This window comes from Carya illinoinensis, chromosome 9 (assembly GCF_018687715.1).
Source record: "Carya illinoinensis cultivar Pawnee chromosome 9, C.illinoinensisPawnee_v1, whole genome shotgun sequence".
Classification (NCBI taxonomy): Eukaryota; Viridiplantae; Streptophyta; class Magnoliopsida; order Fagales; family Juglandaceae; genus Carya; species Carya illinoinensis.
The window spans coordinates 29,444,926-29,459,815 of record NC_056760.1 but is presented as its reverse complement, the minus strand read 5'-3'; the positions used below and the strand labels follow the sequence as shown (position 1 = coordinate 29,459,815).

The 14,890-nt window shown below is 33.1% G+C and overlaps 1 protein-coding gene across 1 annotated transcript; it reads left to right on the top strand.

Annotated features, from left to right (window-relative positions):
* The first annotated feature begins 3,447 nt into the window (after positions 1-3,447).
* Positions 3,448-7,243, top strand: LOC122277268 (receptor-like protein EIX1). Its single transcript, XM_043087209.1, has 2 exons — positions 3,448-6,553; positions 7,039-7,243. Exon 1 carries the CDS (start codon positions 3,522-3,524, stop codon positions 6,537-6,539), a length of 3,018 nt encoding a protein of 1,005 aa, XP_042943143.1. The 5' UTR covers positions 3,448-3,521; the 3' UTR covers positions 6,540-6,553; positions 7,039-7,243.
* The last annotated feature ends 7,647 nt before the right edge of the window (positions 7,244-14,890 follow it).

Here is a 14,890-nt window from a genome sequence, read left to right as displayed (position 1 = left end):
TAAATATTTTTCAAAAAAAATGATCATTTTTTCCAAAAAATTAAAAATAAAATAACTCCATCATTACTCATTAAAAATATATTTTATTAGGTTCAAATTGTTACAATCTAATCCTGAATGTAACATAAACTTTGAATTTTTCTTAAAATTAAAATTTTAAAAATTTGTTCTAATTTTTTGAAAAGCATAAATGTTTGTACTATTAATTAAATCTCTGTATACTTTTTCTTGGAGTGCTCATCAAGACTTTTATATTTTCAGTCATATGCATGATTTTTCTTAAGTTTATTTTAACCCTTCTTTTTTGTAAATGTATAAACAACAATTCCTGTCATAATTCCTTTATTTTTGCTGAAAATTTTCAAATGGCTGGTCTTGATCTGCTAGACGCAAATTTACTCAATTGGTACAATCAATGTTCTTTTCTCCTTCTATATATCTGTTGACATTCATTTGAGAAAGTTTCCCACATAATTTCCTAAAGGTAAATGTTTTCATAAAGTACTTGGCCTTGTGTTAAACGCCAAATTGACTGGTCAACCCAATTAAATTTGGAGTCAACTTTGGAGTATATGCAAATTGCCAAACAGATATGTGACTCCTTAATTTCCAAGTGGATTTTATCTTTTGATGATCTCGATTGCCAAAAGAATATAATTTACATATCAGTTGGGTTGGTGAGAATTATGAGTCTACCATCCAATAAGATTAACAAATAAATAAAATATAAGTAAAAAATATATATATTCAAATAAAATTACATCCGAAAACACAAAACTTGTAGAGGGCCGGTTTATTTGTAAGTCTCTAGTGTTGATAAATTGTGTATATGGTATTTCTTAGTCATAAGTAAAGATTCATTAATAAATTTGGACGGAGATCACGGCTGAACATGTGATCACTCTATCTTTCAAGAAAAAAAAAAAAAAACAAATCGGAAAGTTTCTGCTACAATTTATTTCAAATAAATTAGTACCTTATGTTACACACAAATTGACTTGGTGAATCCAGTTAAATTCGAGTAGATTTTGGGTGGAATTAAAGGACTCTCAAGATCGAAAAATCTGATCTCTTAATTAACTTTATGTCCCTTTATGTTCCTCATCAGCGACCACTAATTACAAGCAATTTTTACATATTGCTGCATGGGAATGAGACTACTAGCATTTTATTAAACAAATTCAAAAGCATTCCTTTTTACAATTTTTGTTGCATTCATTTTTTTAAGATCTATCCATAAATTAAGATGTGGTTTCTTTTATACTTGTTTTCTGAGGGCATCCATTGAAATTCTCAATTAATTTGGTTTATTTTAAACGCAATCTTACTCGATTGACCAAATAAAAGTTGTTATTGGTTTTCTTTCTTTTCTATTGATTGTCATTCGAGTAAGTGCATGCATGTCTAAATCTAATATATTTTAAAATATCGGTAAATAATTGTAAAATAAGTTTTAAATATCAGTAAAATAATTTGAATTGAGATGTTTTATTAAATTTTTGAAAATGATAAAAAAAGTTAAATATAATATTATAAAGTTAAAAATTTGTTTAAATGTAATTTTACAAATTTTTATTTTAGTAAAATAGTTTTATTGCTTTTTATATTTCATTTAGAAGTTTGAAAAAAATATAAAGATTAGGTAATAATTAGATGAAAAAGTTATAATTTATAACTAAAAAATGTTTTATTTTTAATAATATTTAAAAATATCTCGTAATATATGAGAATACCTTGTTGTACTAACAATGCCTTACTCTACAAAAAAAAAAAAAAAAATCTCCAAATATTTAATTAGCTTTTATCTCGATTGATTAAAATAAAAAATAAAAACACAAAACATAGTAGACATATGATCATGATTAACAATTTTTCATGTCAAATTCCATGAAAAATTACTTAAAACTGTATGCGCGCCTGATCGTTTATTTCAAGGTTAATAAGGAAATTCAAAATAATAAATACATAATTATTTTATGACTTTTACACAGCTTTTAATAAAATATTATTATTTCTCAAATTAAAAATTAAATAAAATATTTATAACTTTAAAAGATAATTATGAGTCTACCATCCAATAAAAACAACTCTGTCCTGTTTTTTCAAACAAATAAAAATTGGTAATTTTTTTATTTAGTGGTTTGTTAGCAATCATGTACGTAGGTCCTAGCTAGGAGTTCATGGCCCCACACGTTTTCAAACTACTTTATTTATGTTCCAAGTCATTTGGACTTGTGATCTAATAACAACTTGTCAGGCAAAATTTCAATTGGAGTTCAACTTCAGATTGTCAATATTTTTGATTTTATGGGCAATACCGAACCATATATGTGGTTCTCCATTTCTATTTTTTTTTTAAAAAAAAAGAAAAGAAAAGAAAAGAAAGAGAGATAACCATGTAATTAATTTTCTTTTTTAAAAAAAATGATCATTTTCTCCAAAAAATTAAAAATAAAATAACTCCCTTATTACTTATTAAAAATATATTTTTCTAAGTTCGAATTCTTACGATCTAATCCTAAATGTAACATAAACTTTGAATTTTTCTTAAAATTAAAATTTTAAAAATTTGTTCTAGCTTTTTGAAAACAATGTTTGTACTATTAATTAAATCTCTCTATACTTTTCTTGGAGTGCTCATCAAGACTTCTATATTTTCAGTCGTATGCATGATTTTTCTTAATTTGTTCTTAAGTTTATTTTAACCATTCTTTTTTGTAAATGTGTATATATATAAATATATATATGTTGATCATATGTTTCTCAGCATTAAAGAGAGAAAGCTCTTATCTATATTTGGTTAGAAAAATAAATTCATCATCCTTTCGAATACCATTCTCTAAACATCAATCTTATTATATGTCATTAAATGATTTACAAATAAGTGAAATATAACAAATAATTTTTTAATAATTAATAACACCCAATCATTTAATAGTATATCGTGAAATGTTAAAAGCATGATGATGTAAGAGTTTTATTCAAACTCGATATCTCACACACTCATATTTAATGAGTTTAGATTAACTCAGTCTCATCATTTAAATAAAATGAGTCAAAGTGGGACTAGGTACCTTTTGTATTAGATAATGATTTTGTAAAAAGTTGAAATAGATTTTTTTTAAATAAAAATTTTAAAGATATTTGATTTAATATCTTTAAATCAAATAAGAAATAAGAAAAAGAAGGGAAAAAGTTACGGTTGTTGGGGTTCAATCCACGCCCTTCATTTTTAGATTTAATCCAACGGTGATGATTTGGCCACTCATAATTAATTAAGTAATAGAATAAAATAGAAAAACATTTGGGCTAAATAAAATTCAAACTTTTCTTTTATCAAAATTAATCATCTTCATCATAAAACTACTTTATTTATGTTCCTGGCAAACTCTATCTATACCTACATACATAAAACTAGTATAAATATAAATCGATTAGTTCTCTTTGGGATATCAAAACCAAGAGTACTTGCTTTAAGATACAATATCTCTTTGTCAGTGTTCCAAATAGAGAGTACAACAATGAGAGCTTGTTATCTCCCATTTCTGCTTCTACTTGGAGTACTCTTATCATGTAATGCAACAAAACTTGGATTTAGTTTTGATTTGCGTGATTCTAAAGTCAGATGCATAGAGGAAGAACAGCAAGCATTGCTCCAATTCAAACAACACCTTGTAGATCATTTTCATTGGCTGTCGTCTTGGGCCAGTGATGAAGATTGTTGCAAGTGGGAAGGAATTAAATGCAACGACAGAACAGGTCATGTTGTTATGCTTGATCTTCGAGCAGATTGGTGGTATGGTGAACCTGCAACAAAATTTCTAGAAGGTGAGATAAGCTCTTCATTACTTGGATTGCAATATTTGACTTACCTGGACTTAAGTTACAATAACTTTTCTGGGAAACCCTTCCCCAATTTTATTGGCTCACTTGTTATGTTACAATATCTCAATCTTTCAACAACCTATATAGCCGGAGCCATTCCACAACAATTAGGAAATCTCTCGAAATTGATTTCTCTTGATCTCAGCCAGAACTATGATTTGACAGAGGCACATAATCTTGATTGGTTAATTCATCTTTCATCTTTAACTTATTTGGATCTGAGTTGGGTCAACCTCAGCCAAGTAGTCAATTGGCCCAATAAGGTTATGATGCTCCATTCTTTGATACACTTGAGTCTACGGGGTTGCAGTCACTCCACATTAACGACTCCTCAATTGCTTTCCATCAATGCTAGTACCTCATCACAACTTCTATTTTTAGATCTTTCTTATAATTATGATCTAAAGGAGGTACATAATCTTGATTGGTTAATTCATCTTTCATCTTTAACATATTTGGATATGAGTCGGGTCAACCTCAGCCAAGTAGTCAATTGGCCTAACAAAGTTATGGTGCTCCCTTCTTTGATACACTTGCGTCTAAGGGGTTGCAGTCTCTCAACAACGACTCCTCAGTTGCTTTCCATCAATGCTAGTTCCTCATCACAACTTCTATTTCTAGATCTCTCTAACAATTATTTCACCTGCTCAATATTTCACTGGTTGTTCAACTCCACTACAAGCCTTGTTGATCTTCGCCTTGGTTATATTAATGGGTTACAATGCTCCATTCCGGATGCTTTTGGTAGCTTAAATTCACTTCAAACACTAAATCTTATTGGAAATCAACTTGTCAGTGGCATTCCAAGATCTTTTTGGAATTTATGTTCCTTAGATTCATTGTATCTTTCTAATAACCGTCTTAGTGGAAACCTTTACGAATTTATGAGTAATGCGTCAGGTTGTTTGGTGGGCTCTTTGCGAGAATTTGAAATATGGAACAATAGATTCACGGGGCCGTTGCCTGAGAGTATTGGAAACTTATCCAATCTTGAGACCCTGGATGTTTCTAACAATTCCCTCACTGGGGTGATCTATGAAGCCCATATTTCAAATCTCATCAAGCTGAAAGTGTTATCTTTGGGGTTAAACTCTTTGATTTTGAGATTCGGCTACAATTGGGTTCCACCATTCCAACTGGATGTTATTTATTTGAGCTCTTGCAGACTAGGATCAGCTTTCCCAAAGTGGCTTCAAAGTCAAAAGAATTATACGGTACTTGATATTTCTGATGCTGGAATTTCTAACATTATCCCTGCTTGGTTTCAGGACTTCCCTCCCAAGTTATTTTCTTTAATTATGAGTAACAATCAATTGCATGGGAACTTGCCAAACTTTTCATCATCCAAACTTGATGAGTTGGCTTTTATAGATTTAAGCACCAACCTTTTTGATGGTTCAATACCACATTTTCCATCAAATGTGTCATCACTAGACCTATCGAATAATAGGTTTTCTGGGCCCATTTCCTTCCTATTTGAACTCAATACTCTAATGTTATTGGAGTATTTAAACCTCTCAAACAATACACTGTCTGGAGAGCTTCCAGATTGTTGGACGTATATTCGTGACTTGGTTGTTCTTAATTTGGCCAACAACAATTTTTATGGAAAAATACCAAACTCAATGGGCTCCCTAGTCTCGATTCAACTTTTGCATTTAAGCAACAATGGACTTGTGGGAAAGATTCCGACATCCCTTAAAAAATGTAGCGAGTTAATAACCATTTACTTGGAAGCAAATAACTTGTCCGGAACGATACCTCCATGGATTGGTGATAGTTTGCCAAATTTGGTTATTCTTAATCTGCGATCTAATCAGTTTTATGGAAGTTTGCCTTTAAGCTTATGTCATCTATCACACATTCAAATCTTGGACCTTTCTTTGAACAAGATCGAGGGAACTATTCCAGAATGTATCTACAATTTGACTGCAATGTTTCATACAATGGATACAGTTTCAAGTGCCATTTACACAAATAATCCCGGGGTGTCTTATGAAGACTATGCATCCTTGCTATGGAAAGGAAGAGAGTTTGTGTTCAAAAATTCCTTGGGACTTGTGAAGATGATTGATCTTTCAAATAACAAATTACATGGAGAGATTCCAGAAGGAATTACTAATCTTACAGAATTAATCGCCTTGAATTTATCGAGAAACAATTTATCTGGATTAATCACTCAGAAGATCGGTTTGTTGAAAAATTTGCAAATTCTTGATTTATCTAGAAACCAACTTTATGGTGAAATCCCAATGAGTATTTCCAACTTAAGTTTTCTCAGTCACTTGGACTTGTCCGCCAACAACTTATCAGGCAAAATCCCAACTGGAACTCAAATACAAAGCCTCGATGCTTCTATATTTTTGGGAAATCCTAAACTATGTGGCTCTCCACTTCCAAACAAGTGTATAGACGATCTTCATCCAAGTTACATTAACACTCAGGGCGATAAGAATCAGAATGTTCAGGAAAATGATGATGATGGATTTATAACGAAAGGATTTTATGTTGCTGCAACTGTTGGATTCATTGGAGGATTTTGGGGGGTGTGTTTCATGATAGTGCTAAACATACGGTATATAATGAAACGTCTCATTTCCAATGTTCAAATGATGCTACAGGTGGTAGCAGCTCTATGTATGCTCACTTTATAAAGTTAAATTATAAGGTAAAAGTTTTATCCCTGTATTTTATATTCATATTATTCATAAATTAGTGAAATCTTTCATCACATAGAGTATGAATATATATATATATATATGCTATGTCATTATATTACAGTACGAATATATAATTGTTAGCATGTTTTTATACTTAAAGTCTTCAACTTGCATCCCTTGAATTATCTGTTAAAAATCTCATCACCTTTAGATTATATAGGAAATATTAGTTTTTTCATATTCTTTTGTTGAATTTGGCTTTAGGAAGTCAGTTCATGATCAAGTACATAGTATGTTTAATGGTTCATCTCTTATGCAAAATTATTGTAGTCCCCTCTTTTTATTTGTCCCTTTTGTTCAAAATAGGTAGGTTTTCTAAAAAGTTGTGTTGATGCTTATGAGGAACTAATTTTGATTTGTTGTTTAATTTTTTAAATTTACTTTTGAATAATGTTGTTTTACCATTCAAAACTAATATTTGTTCATTTACCAGTGATCCAGCTAGCAGGAGAAAACTACATCATTTCAATAAGCTAGTCATGATACTATATATAGTACATGATCAAGATCATTTTGTTTTTATTTTTTTAGTGGATTAGCTCTACTTGTTTTTTGTTCAGTATATTGTACCGATCAAAAGACAATTATTGTATCTTAGACTAATTATTTCGAAGTATTTTTCAATGGATGTAATTTTACATTTAGGCCTCGTTTGGATTTGAAAAGCATTTCATTTCATCTCATCTTATCTCATTATTACACTTTTTTCAAAATTTCATACAAAATATAATAAAACAATTCAATTTTATCCGCCCAACTTGGCAAATAGAATAACTTTTTCTAATATATCCGGCCAACCAATTTAAACCACCTTGCTAATTAAGGTTGTCATCATATCTCAGCATAGAGTCTAGTCCAAGAGTATTAAAGAAGAAATAAAAAGTGAAGGCTATTGGTCTTAATCAAATAATTACAACTAAGATCGATCAAGAAGAATCAAGTTGAAGCTGAGATTTGTTAGCTACTACTTGGTTTCTTCTTTTATAAATATAAAATAACTCCCTCATTACTCATTCAAAAAATAAATAAAATTTTAAGAATTTGTTCTAACTTTTTGAAAAGCAAAAATGTTTGTACTATTAATTAAATCTCTCTATACTTTTCTTGTAGTGGTCTTCAAGACTTTTATATTTTCAGTCCTATGCATGATTTTTCTTAAGTTGTTCTTAAGTTTATTTTAACCCTTTTTTTGTAAATGTATATATATACACACACACGTTGATCATATATTTTTCAACACTAAAGAAGGAAATCTCTTATCTATATTTGGTTAGAAAAATAAATTCATCATCCTTTCAATTATCATCCTCTAAACATCTCATAATGTATCATTAAATGATTCACAAATATGTGTAATATAAGAAATAGTTTTTCAATCATTTAATAACACCCAATCATTTAATTGTACATTTGAAATGTTGAGAGCATAATAATACCAATATAACATGATACTGATCAAAGAATATTAAGTTAACCACTTAAAATGAAGCTATATATCAGTATATATTCTTACTTGGCTCCAAGTGGCTCCTTCCATTTTACACAAAACTCTAATGGCTTTTTTCAAATCCCAAACCCCTTTATGGCCAAAATTTACTAGACCTTGGGCGTTCTCTTGGGCTTGGGTGCCTATCCCACTAACAAAAGATAAGGCTTCACTCACATGGTTCTAATCTTCATAATCTATTGCGCTTAAGTCCACTTAGGTCAAAACAAAAGTTAAGTCTTAACCTCGAGAGCCTTGATTGGGCCGGGATGTTACAGACATACTCCCATTTCATAATCTAATTTAATGTTTTTTAGAAAAAGTTGAAGAAGAAGAAGATGACAATGTTCCAATGCAGGTGGATATTCATTTTGAGATTAAAAATAATAATAAACAATGACAAACCTCCAATGCAGGTGGATTTCTAAAAATTTTAATAGAAACAAATGACAATAATAATAATGAGAGACAATGACAATAAATATGCATGTACCATTTCATGTAAATAAAGATGAGGAGACACATATTTGCATAGGGAGAGGAATTACCCTCCGAGCAAAACACATGTATTCCTAGGCATAGCGATGAATCACTTTCTTAGCAAATCACACATATACATAAGCATGATAAGGAACCACTCTCTTAAGCAAATCACATAAAACAAGTACTCATCATAATATCCAATGGGAAATCATTCCACCCGTTTGGCACGGAAAATCTCTCTACCTGACCAATATAACAAAGTACACCCCACCTGATCAACACAGGAACTCTCTCTACTCGTGATTTCAAGTGAGGCCAATATGAAAATTTCTCACACCAATCATCATAGGGAGTCCCTCTACATGTATGAAACTTGTGGCAACATGTCACTGGAATGGTTCAGGGAATCATCAGCCGAATCCCATGGATTTAGAATGCTCGAAAAACTCATCACTTTATATCACATCATCTCAAGTCACATCGTAAAGATAACAAATAAAAGTAATAAAAAAATATGGAATTTCATGTAAGAAAAAGGATGAGATACAGAATATGCAAATCCTAAACATACCCGCAAACATTTATCCCCACATTCCCACAAATATTTACCCCCACATTCCCAATATAGTTGTAGAAGTGAACCTATTTAGAAAGTGTTTCTAATACTAAAGTCGCATTGACACTGATCCTTCAATTGTAGAGTTCTTAAGTTCCTTGCTTCCTTGAAGACTTTGAATATAAACATTTTGTGATCTCAAAAGTGAGATGTTGACTCTTGTTCAATGCCTTTTATACAACTGGACTGCCAATTACAGTCTTGGCACCCTTCTGATCTTTGTCTTACTTGAATGAGAGACTTTTGATCTTAGTTGCCCATTTGGCCTCTGGATTTAAAGAATTGTAGAGACAAAGTGACTGATGGCACATGGAGTGCATGTCCCTGCAACTCGCATTCAATCTAATCCTGAAGTCCTTCCCCTAGTGAGGGTCTCCCACATGGTGTTGTGCCATACTTATGAGGTTTGACGATATTTTTCATAGGTCTATATATTGACTTCCCCAGAGTACGATATGCCACTATTGCCCTCCCATCTCTACATCGGGCATGTCCTCTCCCTTTGCTCACCTTTGTACGATCAGCACATCCTTTGGTCGCCTGGTGTCGAACAATCCTTCCTTCATCATGTTATGATGTCCCGTATCTGCCAAGTTCTCTGCAACGTGCTGCTCACCGTACTCCCTGTCCAGTTGCACATTATCTGCTCAGCAGCCTCCTTGTCATTAGTATTTTTCCCGTGGGAGGGGATCCCTTCTCTTGATTTGGTGCAATCCTCACATACACCATAACCACATTCCAAGCTTAAGAAATCAACACACTCAATTTGCATGTCCAAATTCTAGACCTTTTCTAACATAAATTGAAATTAATAAAATAACGATATAATATAATATTATCACTCATGACAAACAATCATACAATTTAATAATCTAATTATTATATTGGGGATTACTAGCCCAATCTGGGCCATCTAGTGGGTGGCCACAATTATTATTATTATTATTATTATTATTATTATTATTATTATTATTATTATTATTATTATTATTATTATTATTTTGTTATTTTATTTTAAATTAAGGTTACATATGTAATTTAACCTTACGATAAAAATCTAGTAGAAAATTCACTGAGTGACCCTAAGGTTTCATCCAAACTAACCTATCAAATACACAATTGGGTGCAAATTGAAAGAAATTAGTAGTTGAGGTAATAAATATTCATAGTGCTTCCCAATATGAAGAACTAAATTGCTTCCTCGAGAAGATTGACCTTTTCAAATTCTTGAAAAAATTAATGATAATGCTTATAAAGTGGATCTTCGAAGTGAGTATAATGTTTCTACTACTTTCAATATTTGTGATCTTTCTCCATTTGATGAAGGTGACGATTCAAGGTCGAATCCTTTTGAGGAGAAAGGAAATAATGGGCACCATGGTGGACCGAGTCCTAAAGATCCATTGCAAGTTCCAAATGGGCCAATCACAAGGTCAAGAGCTAAGAAGATCAAGGAAGTAATGCGAGGATTGGTACAATCCACTTGGACCGAGTTTGCAAATTCATCGACCAAGACCCCAACATTCAAGATGGGCCTGAAAGAAGACGAACCAGTTTTAATCCATGTGATACAAGCTATAAAGAGGGCGGCATAGCCTAGTGGTTTAGTGTAGACTTTTATTTCAATAAGTATAGGCGTATGGGCCCATTTTTATGTTTCTATTGTTGTAGGCATTTGGACCTATTTAATTCATTAAGTGGACTTTTCTTATTAGCTATAGGTATGTAGTTTAGGATGTTTGGGCTTGAAGTTGTTCAACCTATGTCTTTAACCAATGTAGGCCTTATTCAGCCCTAGGGTTTCTTTGAGGGTTTAAAAACATGTGTAGCCGCATTTTGTAGGGGGCGTTAACACGAATGAAGTTTTTCTTCAGAGAGAATTTAGTTTTCTCCACTTGTTATTAAATGAACCAAGAACTTATCAAAGGCAAATCCTTTGTGGCATTCTCACTGCAATCTAGGTTCTTGAAACAAGATTTCAACTAGTCTAGATTTTCTTGACTTGGCTTTCTTGGGTGAGTTTTCAAATTGATTATGGGTTCAAGGGATTTTGATCCCACGAGTTCATATCAAAGTGACATATTCTTCTTCTTCCCTCTTCTCCATTGCCAAGATGGCCTCTTGGTATTCCCTCCTTGGAGTGCATTAGGAATGAGCAAGCTTGGGTGGTGTGTAGATCTTCCCCTTTTGGCTGAAATCCACTTCTTTCCCTTAATGCCCTTCCCTCTTCTAATACACATGAATATTTCTTCAAGGGTACTTACGTAAAGTGACTTATGCCTCTTCCTTTTCCCAACAAGCAATCTTTTGGCATGAGTGACAGGTGGCATAGGCGTGTGCCTTGCCTATTGTCGCCCTCTCTCTCTCTCTCTCTCTCTCTCTCTCTCTCTCTCTCTCTCTCTCTCTTCTTGTTGCTTCATCTTCCCAAGATGACTCTTCATATTCCATTGGTTCAATTATAGAAACTTAGTGACAAGTGGAAAATGGTGGTTGAGCTTGAACTGGTGGTGGCCGAAAATACAAGGATAAATTTTGTCCATTGCACAAATGTCTTTTCATCAAATCTTCTAGAAACCCATGGCATGGTTGACACTTGGCAAATTCTTACAATACCTAGAGTGTAAGCTAAAAATTCAAAATTGCCTTGTGTCCCTTTAGTTTCCCTATGCAAGTCACCTGAAAAATCTACTTTTTATATTTTCTAGGCTCCCTTTTCCATAGCATCAACATGGAGACTTGAAATTGTGTCAAACCAAAAGGTGTAGGCATGTGGGAAGGGGTTTGGCCGATTGTCTCTTAGTCTTCCCTTAGTCATCTTGTCATTTGTTTCTTCTAGAAGCCTCATTCATGTAGGACTAGTGTCATTCCCACTAGGGTAGGGATGCAAGCCATCCCTTGGCTTTCCCCATACTTCTCTCTCCCCCTTAGTCCACTAACTTGTCTAGATACATAGTGCCCCATTTACAAGACACATGGCACTAGTGACAAAGGCATGGATCATGGGCTTTTGACTATTAGGCTTAGGTTCTTCTTATAGGGCCGAATTACATTAGGCATTCTAGGGCTAACTTTTTCTTGGGCTCAAGTTTCACACTAAAATTTCTAAGGCTTCTTCTTCACTTAAAATACTATGACCACTAAAATAACGATAAACCATGCTTAGCCAAATTCGGTTTATCACACGTTGTGCCATACTTCTAAGGTCAGACGATATTTTCCGTAGGTCCATATTTTGACTTCCCCAGGTGTACTCTGGATATGACACCTACTACATTTTAAGCACCTCTAGGTTATCTCAAACAGCTCCCATCTTGCATCAGGCTTGTCCTCTCCCTTTGCTCGCCTTTGTACTGTCAGCACACCATTTAATTGCTTGGTGTCAAACGAACCTTCCTTCATTGCCCTATGATGTCCTGTATCTGCCAGGCTCTCTACAACGTGTTGCTTGTCCTACTCCTGGTCCGGTTGCACTTTATCCACTTGGAAACCTCATTGTGGTTGGTATTTTTCCCGTGGGAGGGGATCCCTTCACTTGGTTTGGTGCAGTCCTCACATACACCATAACCCCACTCCAAGCTTAAGAAATCTACCACTAAAACTCCTTTAAGGTCCAAATTCTAGACCTCTTCTAACAGAAATTTAAACTAATATAATAACAATATAAATTACGGATAATAGAATATTATCACTCATGACAAACAATCATATAATATAATAATCTAATTATTATACTGGGGATTACTAGCCCAGTCTAGACCATCTAGTGGGTGGCCAGAATTTTTAATTTTTTTGTTATTTTATTTTAAATTAAGGCACTATAACAAAAATAGGTTTTAGTGACATATGAAACTGTCACAATAAATGAAAAAAATGTCACGAAATATATTTGGTGACGGTTTCTGACCGTCACCACCACTGTCACGTAATGTGCATCACGGATTATATTTGGTGACAGTTTACTGTACAAGCGTCACTAAAAATATTTTTAGTGACAGTTGGGGATGTGCCGTTTGAAATAACGTTCGAACGTTTTATTTTCTGTGACAGTTAGAATCTGTCATAGAAAATAACGTTCGAATATAAAATATTACGTTCGAAAGTAAAAAAGACGAGTTGATATCCGAACGAGAAAGGGTAACGTTTGTTGATTATAGTTCGGATGTATAATGTAAACGTTCGAACGTTTATACGTGTGAACGTTACGTTCGAATCTCGAATCCAACGAAAAGGAAATAATGTCCAAACGTTTGTATCATAACGTTCGGACGTTAATTCGAATGTTAAGATAGTAGAGTTTGAACGTAAAGTGTACGTTCGGATGTTTGGAATGTTAAACTTTTTTGACATTCGAACGTTTTTTTAACTTGGGTTTAAACGTTCGAATGTTTTGTTACTATTTTGTATGGTTACGTTCGAACATATTTTCAAACGTGTAATACTGTTGAAACGTATTTTATTTACGTTCAAACGTACATATCGGAAATGCTAAACTCATCCACTTAATAAACAAACCAATTGTTTCATATTACAGTACATATTTCACAACCAACATTGTTTGAAACTGTTTTCAAATTAGATGTTAAAAACGTAATACAGAAATAAAATTCATTTCTTTTTCTTTCCTCACCCAACACGATTCTGTTGCAATGACATAACACGCTCCATTTGCAGCATCATCTCCCGCTGCACTTGCTCTTGGACCTCACTACGGATTCTTTCCTCTTGGTCTCTTTGTTGGTCCTGCAAACGCGTCTCTAAATGAGACTGTCGCTCTAAGAGGGGCTCCAACTCTTGCTGTCTAGATCTCATATACTTATTCTCGCGTCGTGCAGCTTCTAAATTTTTGTTAAGATTATTAATTTGTGATGTCGATAAGGTTGAGGAAGATGAACCAGAATGCTTGAAAGATCGTCCCAAACCTCTTGCCATACTAGAGTTGGGCCCAAGCACCTGTGAAAAAATGTCCAAGTCACTAGGAGAGGAATCCCCAGAAGCTGACTGCATCTCCATCATTTTTCCCTGCAGTTTGAAAGATCAAAACACACAATAAGTAACATATTAAAAGAAATACAAATAAAAAATAATTTAATCACATGTTACATAATTTATTTAACAAAAGGAACACCGCTTACATAATTAATTGCAGCTGCAGGATCCATCCACTCACTATGCTCATTAGTGTGAGCAACAGCATAAACATGAATGAGGGAAAAGTTTTCAGGATCATCACATTTCTAAGAAAACGACATTAGCAATTTGAAAAAGACAGTGTTAGTACTTATATAAAAGAATAATAAGAAAAAATATGAATTATTGCGTTTATTAATTACCATTTTTTCAACAAGACGATGGAATGATCTTGAACCAGCACGATGGTGAATAGTCAAAGCAGATCTATTATTTGCATTTGTAAAACTTAAGTGCTACAAAAATAATTCCCACCGTTAATTGTAATATATGTACATACATATAATATAAACAACAAATATAAATGTAAATAATTATAAAAAATAAATCTAGAATACCTGATATTCTGGAGAGGTAAAAAGATCACAATACTTTATCCAGTCGTCTAATTTCATCTGCTGGAAAGGGGACTGTGCAGCCTCTTCAAACGTCTCAAATTTCTTGAAATGGTCATGACATCGTCCCTTGTGATGTCGGAATAGTGTAGCCATTAACTCATTCACAGTTCTCAAA